General features: G+C 48.2%; 1 protein-coding gene and 1 long non-coding RNA gene across 2 annotated transcripts; both read left to right on the forward strand.

Annotated features, from left to right (window-relative positions):
* Positions 1 to 5,327: 5,327 nt before the first annotated feature.
* On the forward strand, positions 5,328 to 6,305 carry LOC137462230 (uncharacterized protein SPEM3-like). Its single transcript, XM_068172381.1, has one exon. It carries the CDS (start codon positions 5,328 to 5,330, stop codon positions 6,303 to 6,305), a length of 978 nt encoding a protein of 325 aa, XP_068028482.1.
* A 5,797-nt stretch (positions 6,306 to 12,102) lies between these two features.
* Positions 12,103 to 13,938, forward strand: LOC137462434 (uncharacterized). Its single transcript, XR_010993692.1, has 2 exons — positions 12,103 to 12,618; positions 12,994 to 13,938. It is a non-coding gene; the product is annotated as an uncharacterized lncRNA (long non-coding RNA).
* The last annotated feature ends 30 nt before the right edge of the window (positions 13,939 to 13,968 follow it).

Below are 13,968 nucleotides of genomic sequence, written 5' to 3' on the forward strand. Positions count from 1 at the left end.
CTTGGGGACCTCCAGGACTTGGTGGCAGCTCTTCCCAGAACTCCTGGAAGTGCAGATCCCTGCGGCGTTCCCGGGGGACGCTCGGGACAGGGGAGCACCTTGGCTGGGCTGGGTGACACCGAAGGTGACGCAGTCCCAGGGCTGGGGACCCTGGGGACAGATCCAGGTCCTCCCTGAGGGTGAAAACTCCTCTCCCAAGCGCAGGGAGCTCTGCATCCATCCGGATCCTGCCCAGGGAAATGAGATCAGTTCAGAGGAGGAATTTTCCTGACGCCTTCCAAGGCAGCTGGACACCCCTGGGAAGTCCAGGACACTGCTGGATTTGGGATCCTCTGCTCGGAATTCCATGGATGGAGCAGCAAAATTCCAGGAAAACCCTTGGGGCACAAACCCAGCTCCTCTGCAGCAGCAGTAAAAGCTGCCAGAGCTCCTGGGAGGGATAAAAGGAGCAGGAAAATCCCTCTGGAGAGCGGGATGGGATTTTTTGGGAGGTGCCAAAGGGAAGAGGAGGGCAGGGACGCAGGTGAGATTCAGGGATCATCCACACCAGCCCTGCAAACATCCCTGGAAGTGTCCAGGGCCGGGTAGGATGGGTTTGGAACAACCTGGGGTAGGGGAAGGTGTCCCTGCCGTGCTATCTGAGGCTGCCCAGATCCAACAGCTGCCGGATTTTCCCTTGGGATAATCCTGTCGAGATTTCCCTAATCCTTGAGTGACTCATCTGCCTGCCCGGATCCCCTGCCCTAATTACCACAACCCTCCTCAGCCTCTGCTCCCTCCCTGCACGGCCTCGTCTTCCAGCAGAAAATTCCAGAGTTTTCCTGCCTCTCCAGACCTGGGAACACTCCCTGTTATTATCTCCCCAAAAATCCTCATTTTCCAGCAGAACATTCCCAAGTTTTCCTGCTTTCCTAGACCTGGGAACACTCCCTGCTTGCCATTATTACCTCCCCAAAAATCCCCGTTTTCCAGCAGAAAATTCCAGCCATTTTCGTGCTTCCCCAGATCTGGGAACACTCCCTGCTCGCATTATCTCCCAAAAATCCCCATTTTCCAGAAGAAAATTGCTGACTGTTCCTGCTTCTCCAGACCTGGGAACGCTCCCTGCTCACATTATCTCCCCAAAATCCCCATTTTCCAGCAGACCATTCCCAAGTTTTTCTGCTTTCCTAGATCTGGGAACACTCCCCATTATCACCCCCCAAAAATCCCCATTTTCCAGCAGAACATTCCAGGAATTAAGTTATTTCCAAGGCAGGATCAGGATGTGATGCAGGAATTCAGCTCCAAGCCCAATTTCCCTGGAGCTGAAGCCCTCACAAAGCTCGAACACGAAGCAAAACGTGGCCAAACTCCCAGGAGAAACTCCTGGAGCCAAGAAATCCAAGAACCCAAGAAGAAACAGATGTTCACAGGCAGAGCAGGGAATCAGCTCGCAGCAGGACAGGAAAACAAGGGGAAAATATCCTCAGTTTTTCCTGGTTTGGGGGAAACTTTCACAGGGATGGGGTTGGAATTGGGGCCTGGAATGTGGAAATTGGGGAATGGAATGTGGAAATGGGGGCCTGGGATGTGGAACTGGGGGCCTGGAATGTGGAATTGGGGAATGGAATGTGAAGCTGGGGTCTGGGATATGAAATTGGGGAATTGAATGTGGAAATTGGAGTCTGGAATGTGGAAATTGGGGAATGGAATGGGAAATGGGGGTCTGGAATGTGGAAATTGGGGTCTGGCTAGGAAAGGGCCACTTCTCCAGGCGTTTTTGGTGGGAATAGCTGGAGATTTAACACCTGATGGGTTGATGTGTCCACATTAAAGCCGTAAAACCCAATCCAAGGGTTACAAATTAAGGACCACGGGGATTTGTTTTTCCAAAAGGCAGGGGCTGAGCTGGCTGGGATGAATCCCAGTGTATCCCAGGCCCTGCCTCTTCCCCAAATCCTGCTTCCAACGGTGCATTCCCACCCTCAGCCCTTCCCTGGAAAACCAGGTCACCATCTGCTCTGCCTCCAGCCTCTGGCTCGGCAACAGCTCCTGCTCTGCAGGAGATCCAAGAGCTTTTCCCAGATTCCCACTCCCATCCTGACAATCAAGGACACGAGGGCAGGGATGCTGGCAGGCTGTGGAATAACCAGGAATATCCATCACACCCCTCAGGAGATTCCCAATTTTCCAGCTCCTGGAGTTCTCCCTGCTCTGCTTCCCGGATTTATTTTCCATCTTCCACCCAGCAGCGAAAGGGACACGGAGCAGGCACAGAGGAGACCCCCCCAGCTCTTCCAAATTCTGCAATTCCAGCCTCTGGAGGAAATTTTCCAGCCTTTTTAGCAGGAGGAAAAGGCTGGAAAACCAAGAGCCAGGGAAAAGCTGCTTCCCCTCTCAGGGAGCCTCCCGGGCCTGGCTCCAGCCCCGCCGTGCCCGGAGCAGTTCCAGGCTGGCTCCTTTCCATCTCCCGCTGCTTCCTGACATCCATTCCCAGGGAAAAAAACTGTTCCTGGGTGTTTCACCTGCTGTACAAGGCAGGCCTGGCCCTCCCTGAGTGGCTCCTTCCTTGTCCCCAGAAGTGGCACTGCCCTGACAGCCGAGAGTGGCGCGGTCCCGCTCCCAGCAGGGACTTAGAGCCACATCCCAGTGGATCCCATCCTCATCCTCCCAGAATCCCTCCTGGATTCCTGGACCTGGCTCTGGTTCACAGGAGAATGTTTTAAAGTGCTGGGTTTGATCCCAAAGCGCCTCCCAGGAGTGGGGAAAAAAATAACAAACAGAAATCCCGAGTATCAGCGAGGCGCAGGGGTTGTTGTGGGGTGGAGGAAGCACAGGGAGCCTCTTCCTCCCTGGATGGAGCAGGAACTGGGATTAGCACTGCTCTCCTGCAAGGTGTCCTTCAGATGGAATCCTTCATCCCACCTGGAACCCTCTATTCCACCTGGAACCCTTCTATTCCATCTGGAACATCTCTATTCCACCTGAAACCCATTATTCCACCTGGAACCCCTCTAATTCAGCTGGAATCCTTTATTCCAGTTGGCATCCTTCCTGGAACACCCTCATTCCAAATGGAATTCTTCTATTTCCATCTGTAACCCTGATTATTCCACCTGGAACCCCTTTAATTCAGCTGGAACCCACTTGTCCCAGCTGGAATCCATTTACTTCCTGATGGAACCTCTTAATTCCAGCTGGAACCACTTAATTCCACTTGTAACCCCTTAATTCTACCTGTAATCACTTTATTCCACCTGGAATCCTTGCTGTAAGCCGTCTAGTCCACCTGGAACCCCATTATTCAACCTGTAACCCCTCTATTCCACCTCTAACCCCATTATTCCACCTGGAATCCTTGCTGTAACCCCTCTATTCCCCTTGTAACCCCATTATTCTACCTATAACCCCATTATTCCACCTCTAACCCCTTTATTCCACCTATAACCCCTCTATTCCCCCTGTAATCCCATTATTCCATCTGTAACCCCATTATTCCCCCTGCAACCCCATTAGTCCAGCTGAAACACCATTATTCCCCCTGTAACCCCATTATTCCACATCAAACCCCTTAAATCCACCTGGAATCCTTGCTGTAACCCCTCTACTCCACCTGTAACCCCATTATCCCACCTGGAATCCTTGCTGTAACCCCATTATTCCCCTTGTAACCCCTCTATTTCCCCTGTAACCCCATTATCCCACCTGGAATCCTTGCTGTAACCCCATTATTCCCCTTGTAACCCCATTATCCCACCTGTAACCCCATTATCCCACCTGGAATCCTTGCTGTAACCCCATTATTCCCCCTGTAACCCCATTATTCCACCTGTAACCCCCCCCCCATCCCAGGTGCCCCGAAGGCAGCAGCTGTCCCCACTCCCCTCAAGGGCGACACTTCCCATCCATCCCCGCATCCCGCCGGTTGCCGTGGCAACGCTTTGGGAAGAAGGGAGGTTCATTATCAGTTTCTCTATGGAATTAAAAAAAAAAAAACACCAAACCCTTGGATGAAATTTTGTTTTCTCCCCGCTGCCTGAAATGTCATGGATTTGTCCCTGACCCTTCTGTGTTTGTGGATTATCCAGGGCCGCTTCCCAAAGTGAATTTTCCTGCCCTTCTCAGGGATTATGGGAATCCCCAGGATCAACTCATCCCAGCCTCGGGAATAAAGCACAGAGAGCTGGAAAAAAGCTCCTCTGGGCAATTCCCAAGGCTCCAGGAACGCGTGAATTGTTGTTAATTAAACAGCAATCTGCTGTTTCCAAGGGGAAAAACCTCCCCGAGGAGCAGCGATGGCCTGGGATCAATCCTGCTGAGCAATTCCAGGGAGAATGCAGAGCTCCAGGAGATCCAGGATGAACCCCAGAAATGCAGAGCAGCAGGTTTATGAGTCAGGCAGAGGGAGGAATGTGAGAAAACCGGGAAGGAAACGCCAAACAAATCACAGATTCCCTTTTTTTTTTTTTTTTATCCCAGCTTTTTGTGGCTCTGCCAAGGCCCCTTCCCACACAGGCCAATCCCCCTCCTTCCCCTCACATCCAGAGATTTTCAGGATCCCTTCCCACCCCGCTGACGTGTTCCCTGCAGGATGTGACTCCAGGAACACTCCACAGCTTTTTAAAAGTCACTCAGGGAGCAGGAGCTGGGAAAACCGGAGGGCTGGAGCACCACTGATCCATCTCTGCCAGGGCAGGAGATTCCTGGACACACCTATCAGCCTGGAAATCCCACCCCGGGCAAAAAGCCCTTCCTGGAAAAGCAGGGAAGGCGTCATCAAATCCCTCAGCAAATGGGATCTAAAGGATCATCCCATTCCACTCCTGCCATGCAGGGACACCTTCCACTGCCCCAGGCTGCTCCAAGCCCTGTCCAGCCTGGCCTTGGGCACTGCCAGGGATCCAAGGGATCTCTGGGAATCCCAAATTGGGATTTGGGAGTCCAAAAATCCCGATTTTGTGGTGCAAAATTGTGTGGACGCCCAAATGTTGGAATTAGGAGACGCCCAAATGTTGGAATTAGGAGGTCCAGCCAGAGTGCAAACTGTGCAGAGCCAGAGGGCAGCACCCAAATTTGTAAGGTCCCTGCCCTCAGCATCCCTGCTTGCCCTTGGAACATCCTTGTGGAGGGAACAGGGATCATTTCCCACCCGGATTGAACCTCAAACCCTTCCTTTGCCTCTCACCAAGCGAATGAAATCAACAGCCCTGGTGTTTTAGGACCCTTTTCTCCCTGGACTCCAGGCGAGCAGGGAACGTTCCCTCAGCCTTCATGGACAGCCGTTCCCAGCCCTCTGCTACCCCAGCTCCAAATGTGGCCAGGGAGACCTGGAGAATGCAGGATCCATGGAGAATGCAGGATCCATGGAGAATTCAGGATTCATGGAGAATGCAGGATTCATGGAGAATGCAGGATTTATCGTAAATTCAGGTTTCATGGAGAATGCAGGATTCATCGTAAATTCAGGTTTCATGAAGAATGCAGGATTCATGGAGAATGCAGGATTCATCGTAAATTCAGGTTTCATGGAGAATGCAGGATTCATGGAGAATGCAGGATTCATTGTAAATTCAGGTTTCGTGGATAATGCAGGTTTCATGGATAATGCAGGTTTCGTGGAGAATGCAGGATTCATGGAGAATGCAGGATTTATCGTAAATTCAGGTTTCATGGAGAATGCAGGATTCATCGTAAATTCAGGTTTCATGAAGAATGCAGGATTCATGGAGAATGCAGGATTCATCGTAAATTCAGGTTTCATGGAGAATGCAGGATTCATGGAGAATGCAGGATTCATTGTAAATTCAGGTTTCGTGGATAATGCAGGTTTCATGGATAATGCAGGTTTCGTGGAGAATGCAGGATTCATGGAGAATGCAGGATTTATCGTAAATTCAGGTTTCATGGAGAATGCAGGATTCATGGAGAATGCAGGATCCATGGAGAATGCAGGATTTATCGTAAATTCAGGTTTCATGGAGAATGCAGGATTCATGGATAATGCAGGATTCATGGAGAATGCAGGATTTATCGTAAATTCAGGTTTCATGGAGAATGCAGGATTTATGGAAAATGCAGGTTTCACAGAGAATGCAGGTTTCGAGGATAATGCAGATTTCGTGGATAATGCAGGTTTCGTGGAGAATGCAGGATTTATCGTAAATTCAGGTTTCATGGAGAATGCAGGATTCATGGAGAATGCAGGATTTATCGTAAATTCAGGTTTCATGGAGAATGCAGGATTCATGGATAATGCAGATTTCGTGGATAATGCAGGTTTCGTGGAGAATGGAGGCACACCAGGAACACGGGGATGGCACTAAACAGGCAGAGCTCCATATCCTGCCAGGCTCCAGCCAGGAAATCACTTCAGGAGGCTCCAAATCCATTTCTCCCCCTTCTCCTGGGAGGTTCTGAGGAGGCCTGGATTTAATGCTGCTCCCTCCGTGCCCCCGGATCCATCAGCTATCGGGTTTTGGGAGCAGCAGATCAATTAGGGAGAGGCTCCTGCTGCATTAAAGCCCCGTGGCCACGGTCAGGAGCCCTCCAAGAGCAATTCCTGGCTGTGTTATTGCATTTCCAACAGGAGATTGATCCCTGAGAGGTCACATTTATTCCCAGCATCAAAAATTGGATGAGCGACAGCGAGGGCACTGCAGGGATCTCTGCAATCATCCCAGGAAAAGGGGACGGAGCAGCACGGAGCCTGCTGGTTTTCCATAGGGGCAGGAGGGATGAGGCTTCTCTCCAGGGAGCTACCAGACTTAAAAAGCACAGGATAAAAGCAAAGATAATTCCTGAAGAGGTGGCAAGAGAAAAAGGTGGAGCTCTTCCGCTCCAAAGAACCCATTCCCAGTTTTGGGGAGGAGTGGGGAGGTTGGTTCTGGCGGTGCAAACTCAGGAGATCCATGATCCAAGGCCTCCACCTGCCTGGAATGGTGATTCCCCATCACGTGGGGTTTTGCAGGGAGTAAAACTGAAGAAAAGAAGGAATTCCAGGGAAGGAAAGGATGTGAGGAACAGCAGGATGGTGCCCAGACTTTGGAAAGGGTTAAAGGTAACGATTCAGCTCCTCTAAAAAACTCTGTGCCCAGATCCTGATCTGGCTCCAGAGGAAAGATCCCCTGCTTCCACAGGAACACACTCCCAGAGCTCACAGAGCAGGAAGGAGCAGGAGGCAGCAGCACAAAGCTTTTCCCCAAAACAAGGAATTGATTTCAACATTTTCAAGGCAAAACCAGCCTGCTGTTATCCCAGAGAGCCCAGGAATCACCTCTGAGCCTCTCCTGCTCTCTCCATGCCGTGTTTCTGGGCCAAGGAGGAGCTGGCAGCAGCAGGAATGTGGCCAGGCTGGGAATGCTGAGGCCAGGCTGGGAATGCTGAGGCCAGGCTGGGTGTGAAGTGCCCTGCGGGGTGTCCGAGCTGCAGCCCAGATCCATTTGCACTCTGCAGGATCCATTTGCAGGGACAACGGGGTCCCCTCGGAGCCAGGGCCGGGATGGGCTCAGCCCTTGCCCTGCTCAGCAGGAATTTCTGCTCTCCTGGGCTTTTCCATGGGGCTGGAGCAGGGTCTCACCACGGTCCATTCCAAGGAGGTGCAGGAGCATCACTCCATGAGGATCTTGAGGCTGTGCATTGGGAATGCCCAGGAGGAGCTGAGGAGGCTGTGACAGTGTCACACCAGGACCCTGCAGCAGAGCAGCTCCTCTCCCCAAAATCCTGTCAGAAATGGCTTTTTTAACCCCTCTGTTCAGCGCTGATCCTCTTTTCTTAACCCTCCCTGCCACGCGGGGCTGGTGATTTCCTCTCCAATTCCTCAGCACTCCCCGTGGAGCAGAGCACAGCAGACTTCCCTGATTCCCACCAGCAGCACCATTTCCCTCAGGAGGAGCACCTGAGATCCCGGGGAAGCTGCTGCCCCTGGCCCTCCCCTCTCCCAGGCCAAAACCTCTCTTAAAAGAGCAGAAAAATCCATTCCCGTGCCAGGCTTTGAGACGCCAGGGATAACTGATACCCTGGAGGGTATCAATTGATACCCAGGAGATAAAGAATGAAACCCTTCCTCCTCCTCCTCCTCGAGGCTTTTTGTGCCTGCAGCTCCCAGAGCTGGGCAGCCTCTGACCTTGAGTTCCTGCAGTAATGATGGAGTAGGGATGGAGTAAGGAGGGAGCAGGGATGGAGAAGGAAAGGAGCAGGGATGAAGCAGGGAAAGGAACAGGGAAAGGAATAGGGATGGAAAAGGGAAGGGAGCAGGGCTGGAGAAGGGAAAGGAGCAGGGAAAGGAGCAGGGCTGGAGAAGGGAAAGGAATAGGGATGGAAAAGGGAAAGGAGCAGGGATGGAGCAGGGAAAGGAATAGGGATGGAAAAGGGAAAGGAGCAGGGATGGAGCAGGGAAAGGAATAGGGATGGAAAAGGGAAGGGAGCAGGGAAGGAAAAGGGAAAGGAGCAGGGCTGGAGAAGTGAAAGGAATAGGGATGGAGCAGGGAAAGGAGCAGGGATGGAGCAGGGAAGGGAGCAGGGCTGGAAAAGGGAAGGGAGCAGGGCTGGAGAAGGGAAAGGAGCAGGGAAAGGAGCAGGGCTGGAGAAGGGAAAGGAATAGGGATGGAAAAGGGAAAGGAGCAGGGCTGGAGAAGGGAAAGGAGCAGGGAAAGGAGCAGGGCTGGAGAAGGGAAAGGAATAGGGATGGAAAAGGGGAAGGGAGCAGGGATGGAGCAGGGAAAGGAATAGGGATGGAAAAGGGAAGGGAGCAGGGCTGGAGAAGGGAAAGGAGCAGGGAGGGAGCAGGGAAAGGACCAGGGCTGGAGCAGGGCTGGAGAAGGGAAAGGAATAGGGATGGAAAAGGGAAGGGAGCAGGGAAAGGAATAGGGTTGGAAAGGGAAGGGAGCAGGGCTGGAGAAGGGAAAGGAACAGGGATGGAAAAGGGCTGGAGGAGGGAAAGGAATAGGGATGGAAAAGGGAAGGGAGCAGGGCTGGAGAAGGGAAAGGAGCAGGGAGGGAGCAGGGAAAGGAGCAGGGCTGGAGAAGGGAAAGGAGCAGGGAGGGAGCAGGGACAGAGGGGGACATCACACACGGCACTCAGCCCATCCCCTGGGCTGTCCCTTTCTCCCGGCCTTGCACAATGGCAGCTTTGTCCTCTGCCCCGGGCAGCAGCAGCCAGTTTGCGCCTTTGTCCCCACAAGATAAGGCCAGAGAAAAATGTCACCTGCTGCTCCGCTCCCGACCAGCCAGCAGCTCCAGCCAGCGGGAATAATTCCAGCGCACACAGCGTCCTTCCCAAACAGGAGAGGCTTCCCAGCCCTGCCTCGGAGCTGGTTTGCTTGGAGGGACAAGCCCAGACTGACAAGGAAGCAGCTTCCAAGGGCAGAGGAATTCTCGCACCTGGGAATCTCCAGATCCATTTGCACTCTGCAGGATCCATTTGCTGGATCTCCCTGGAATGGAGATTCCTCGCATCGCTGATCCATTTTTCATTTTTTTATTTTAATTCTTTAAGTCTTTATTCTTTTTTTCCCTTTAATTCTTTATTTTAGGTCTTTATTCTCTATTTTTTCCTTATTTTAATTCTTTATTTTAAGTTTTTATTCTTTATTTTTTCTTTATTTTAATCCTTTATTTTAAGTCTTTAGTCTTTATTTTACATTTTAATTATTTTAGCCTTTATTCTTTATTTTTATTCTATATTTTAAGTCTTTATTCTTTATTTTTAATTTTGATTCTTTAAGTCTTTTTTCTTTATTTTTTCTTTATTTTTATTCTATACTTTAAATCTTTATTCTTTATTTTTAATTTTGATTCTTTAAGTCTTTTTTCTTTATTTTTTCTTTATTTTTGTTCTTTTTTCTTTATTTTAATTCTTTTTTTTTCTTTATTTTTATTCTTTATTTTAAATCTTTATTCTTTATTTTTAATTTTAATTCTTTAAGTCTTTATTCTTTATTTTTTCTGCATTTTTATTTTTTTCTTTATTTTTATTCTTTTTTTCTTTATTTTTATTCTTTATTCTTTATTTTTAATTTTAATCCTTTAAGTCTTTATTCTTTATTTTTCTTTATTTTTATTCTTTTTTTTCTTTATTTTTATTCTTTTGGTCTTTATTTTTAACTTTAATTCTTTAAGTCTTTATTCTTTATTTTTATTCTTTTTTTTTCTTTATTTTTATTCTTGATTTTTTTTTTCTTTCTTTCTTTTTATTCTTTATTTTCTCTTTATTTTCCTTCTTAATTTTCTTCATCTCCTCCTCCCTGGAAATGGAAATTCCCAGGAGCTGGAGCACGATGCCCTGGACACCCCGGGGGGCACAGGGACAGCAGGGCAGTGCCAGCAGCACATGGAGAGGGCTCTGGCTCAGCTGTCACCCAGCTGCCAGGCAGGGGAAGGTGACAAGTGACAAAGAGCTGTCCAGAAAAGCCTCCCAGCCCTGCTCTCGGCAGCAGCAGGATTAATTCAAAGCCATTTCCAAAGGAAAGCAATGAGATTTAATTCCGCTGCCCCGCCTTGGTTCCTCTCGGAAAGAAATGGAAAACTTGGATTCGGCTTTTTGGGACCAGACTCCCCCTTTTCCAGAGGGTGTCCCAGATAATTGATCATGAAATATCAATTAAATAGAAATAAGTAATATCAATTAAATCCCAGTGCCTGCAGCTGCCTGGGTTTTGGTGGGGAAAAAAATGATCCAGAGGAAAAAAGTGACTGCTATCACGCAGGAATAGCTCCAATTAAGGGCACGCTAATTTTTCTCCTAAATAGCCTTTAATTAGCAGGACATTTCACTTTAAGGTGTGGTAATAACAAAAAAAAAAAAAACCCAAAAACCCCAGAGATTTGGAAAAACAAACAAGAGTTTGGTGTTAAAAAAACAAACCAAAAAAACCTAAAAAAGAGGAGCTGGAACTTCCAATCTCACCTCTCAGGGGTTTTATTCTCTCACAGCCAACAGGGACTAAAAATTTGTTCTGGGAGTGGGAAAAATCTGATAAATGTCGGAAATACAAAACCCATTTGCAAGGAGGAGATTTCTCTGATGGCAGCAGAGCCAAGCTGATCATTATCAGTGAAAACCCAGGGAAAGAAAAGCACCTGAAATTAATTTAAATAAAATTAAACAGATCAACTGCTGTGGAAAAAAAAATCCAGGAAAAAAAAAGCACCTGAAATCATTTAAATGAATTAAACACATCAACAGTATTCCAGTGCTAAGAAAAGAGGAAATATTGGTATTCAGGACTCCAAAATTCCCCTGTTTTCACCCCAAAACAATTCCCCCATTCAGGTGCTGCCAGGTCAAGCCTTGTCCAGAAAAGTTTTGGCAAGAGCTCTTGGGAAAGGTCAGAGCTGTTGTTTGGGCTGTTTCAAGGTAAATTTCCACCTCTTTTTTTTTGTATTTTGGGGTTTTTTTTGTTTGCTTTTTTAGGTTTTTTGTTTTGTTGATGTGTTAAGAGATAAAAGAAGAGAATTGTTCCTTTTTCCCTGTTAAAATCAGCTTTTCCCAGCAGCAATTCCAAACGACCGAGCACAAACTCTTGGAGATAATTAAACCCAATTAAAGGTGATTTTTTTTTTTAAAATCATGAATGAGCTGCAATAAATGCATCAAGAGGCGGAGGAAAAAGAGATTTTACTGCAAGAACTTTATTGCACCACGTTCAAGTGCTGAGCCAGGAGCTGTGCCTGTGGCACAGTGACACCCCCAGCTCGTGGGGACACCGGGACAATCTGCATTTCCCCCCTCTAATTAAGGCTGGATATGATAATTAGGACATTATAAATCAAGAGGGGAATTAGGGGAGTAGAGGGAAGAATGGGAAGTTATACACGGAGCATTCAAAATTCGGTTTGTTGTTCCTCAGGAGGAGTTGGGGTTTTTCACCCAGTTCAGCACCCTCCCCCTCGAATCTGATTCCAGAATTTGCCAAATGGGTTTTAAAAGCAGGATAGCTTTGGTTAAAAATTCCATTTTTCTTTGCAGAAAGGTCTGGTTTTATTCACCCCTCAGGCTCTGAGAGTGGGAGGGGAAGGCAAAGGGCAGAATTGTGATTTCAGCACCATTTCCCTCCCACCCCCCACCCCAAAAAACACTTCCAGGTCTCCTTGATCCATGGAAAAACTTGGAATATTCCACAGGGAGGAGGGAATTCAGCACAGCCTGGAGGCAGGGACACACCTGGGAGGGTTTGGGGAGCTCGCCTGAAGGGCTGTGACAAATACTGACATTTTCCAGTTCCATTTATAAATTCTCTGCCAGGGGTTGGAATTCCTAAAAATCCATTCCCTGCCTTCTGGAAAGGCTCCTGCAGGAGTCTGGAAAAAGGAGAAATCCTGGGAAGGGAGGATGAGGAAGGGATGGGGAGAGGCCTCAGCCCAACAACCTGAATTTCCAAATATCCTGAGGGAACAGGGCCCTAAACCTGGATCCAAACCTGTCCAAGGCTGGGTATTATGGGAAAAATACGGATATTATGGAAAAAAAATATGGATATTATGGAAGATTACCCAGAAGAAGGTGCAAGATCATCCCTGGATAAGCTAAAATCAAAAATGGGTCTGGTAGGAGCAGCCTGGCCAAAATTGCTCCTAAAATCCTTCAATTCATTCCCTGGCAGCCCCACAAAAAGATCTCCAAAAATCCCAATTTTTAGGGTTTGCTGATGAAGGATGCCGGGGTTTTGGGGTAAAATTTGGGATTCTCCCTCCCAAAAACCCCAATAAAAAGAAGAAGGCAATCAGGGGCTCAGCTGAGAAAATTCCCCCTCACACCAAGTGAGGCCCTCCCTCAAAATCCCAATTTCCCGTGCTCAGCAAGGTGGATCCAAACCCTTCCAAAGCTGGTTATTGTGGAAAAAAATATGGATATTATGGGAAAATATCCAGGAAAAGGTGCTCAAGGTAACCCCTGGATAAGCCAAAATCAAAAATGGGTCTGGTAGGAGCAGCCTGGCCAAAACTGCTCCTAAAATTCCTTCATTTGTTCCCTGGCAGCCCCACAAAACGATCTCCAAAAATCCCAATTTTTAGGGTTTGCTGATGAAGGATGCTGGGGTTTTGGGGTGGAATTTGGGATTCTCCCTCCCAAAAACCCCAATAAAAAAGAAGAAGGCAATCAGGGGCTCAGCTGAGAAAATTCCCCCTCACACCAAGTGAAGCCCTCCCTCAAAATCCCAATTTCCCGTGCTCAGCAAGGTGGATCCAAACCCTTCCAAAGCTGGTTATTGTGGAAAAAAATATGGATATTATGGGAAAATATCCAGGAAAATGTGCTCAAGGTAACCCCTGGATAAGCCAAAATCAAAAATGGGTCTGGTAGGAGCAGCCTGGCCAAAACTGCTCCTAAAATTCCTTCATTTGTTCCCTGGCAGCCCCACAAAACGATCTCCAAAAATCCCAATTTTTAGGGTTTGCTGATGAAGGATGCCGGGGTTTTGGGGTAGAATTTGGGATTCTCCCTCCCAAAAACCCCAATAAAAAAGAAGAAGGCAATCAGGGGCTCAGCTGAGAAAATTCCCCCTCACACCAAGTGAGGCCCTCCCTCAAAATCCCAATTTCCCGTGCTCAGCAAGGCTGGGAATGTAGACAGCAGCAAAAAAATTAAAAAAAAAAAAGCCTTTTCCATCTTTCTGACAGAGAAATTAATTTTAAATCCTTGTCTGAATCGCCCCTCGTTCACCCAGGGCACTTTGGAACATCAGTCTTGTGTGCCAGGATGGATTTGCTGTCTAAAATTAACATTTCAGCCAAATTCTTTGGGAAAAATCAGACTGACACACGCAGAGAATCACACACACACTCCCAAAAACAGATTCACCACAGGGTTTAGGCAGTGAGGGTCCTGTTCAAGCCCCCAGGAGTCAGAATTCCATGGAAAACATCCCCAAAAACCCTGGGATGAGCCCAAAAAGGGCCTTAAGGCTGTCAGGCTGCTCCCAGCCAGCTCCTCCTCGTGTCCCTGGTTAAAAACCAAAAATAATCTCCTTTTTTAAAGAGTTTAACAAG

Source organism: Anomalospiza imberbis, chromosome 25 (assembly GCF_031753505.1).
Source record: "Anomalospiza imberbis isolate Cuckoo-Finch-1a 21T00152 chromosome 25, ASM3175350v1, whole genome shotgun sequence".
NCBI lineage: Eukaryota > Metazoa > Chordata > Aves > Passeriformes > Viduidae > Anomalospiza > Anomalospiza imberbis.

Coding starts and splice junctions, on each gene's coding strand:
- LOC137462230 (XM_068172381.1), top strand. CDS start 5,328: ATGGAGAATGCAGGATCCATGGAGAATTCAGGATTCATGGAGAATGCA.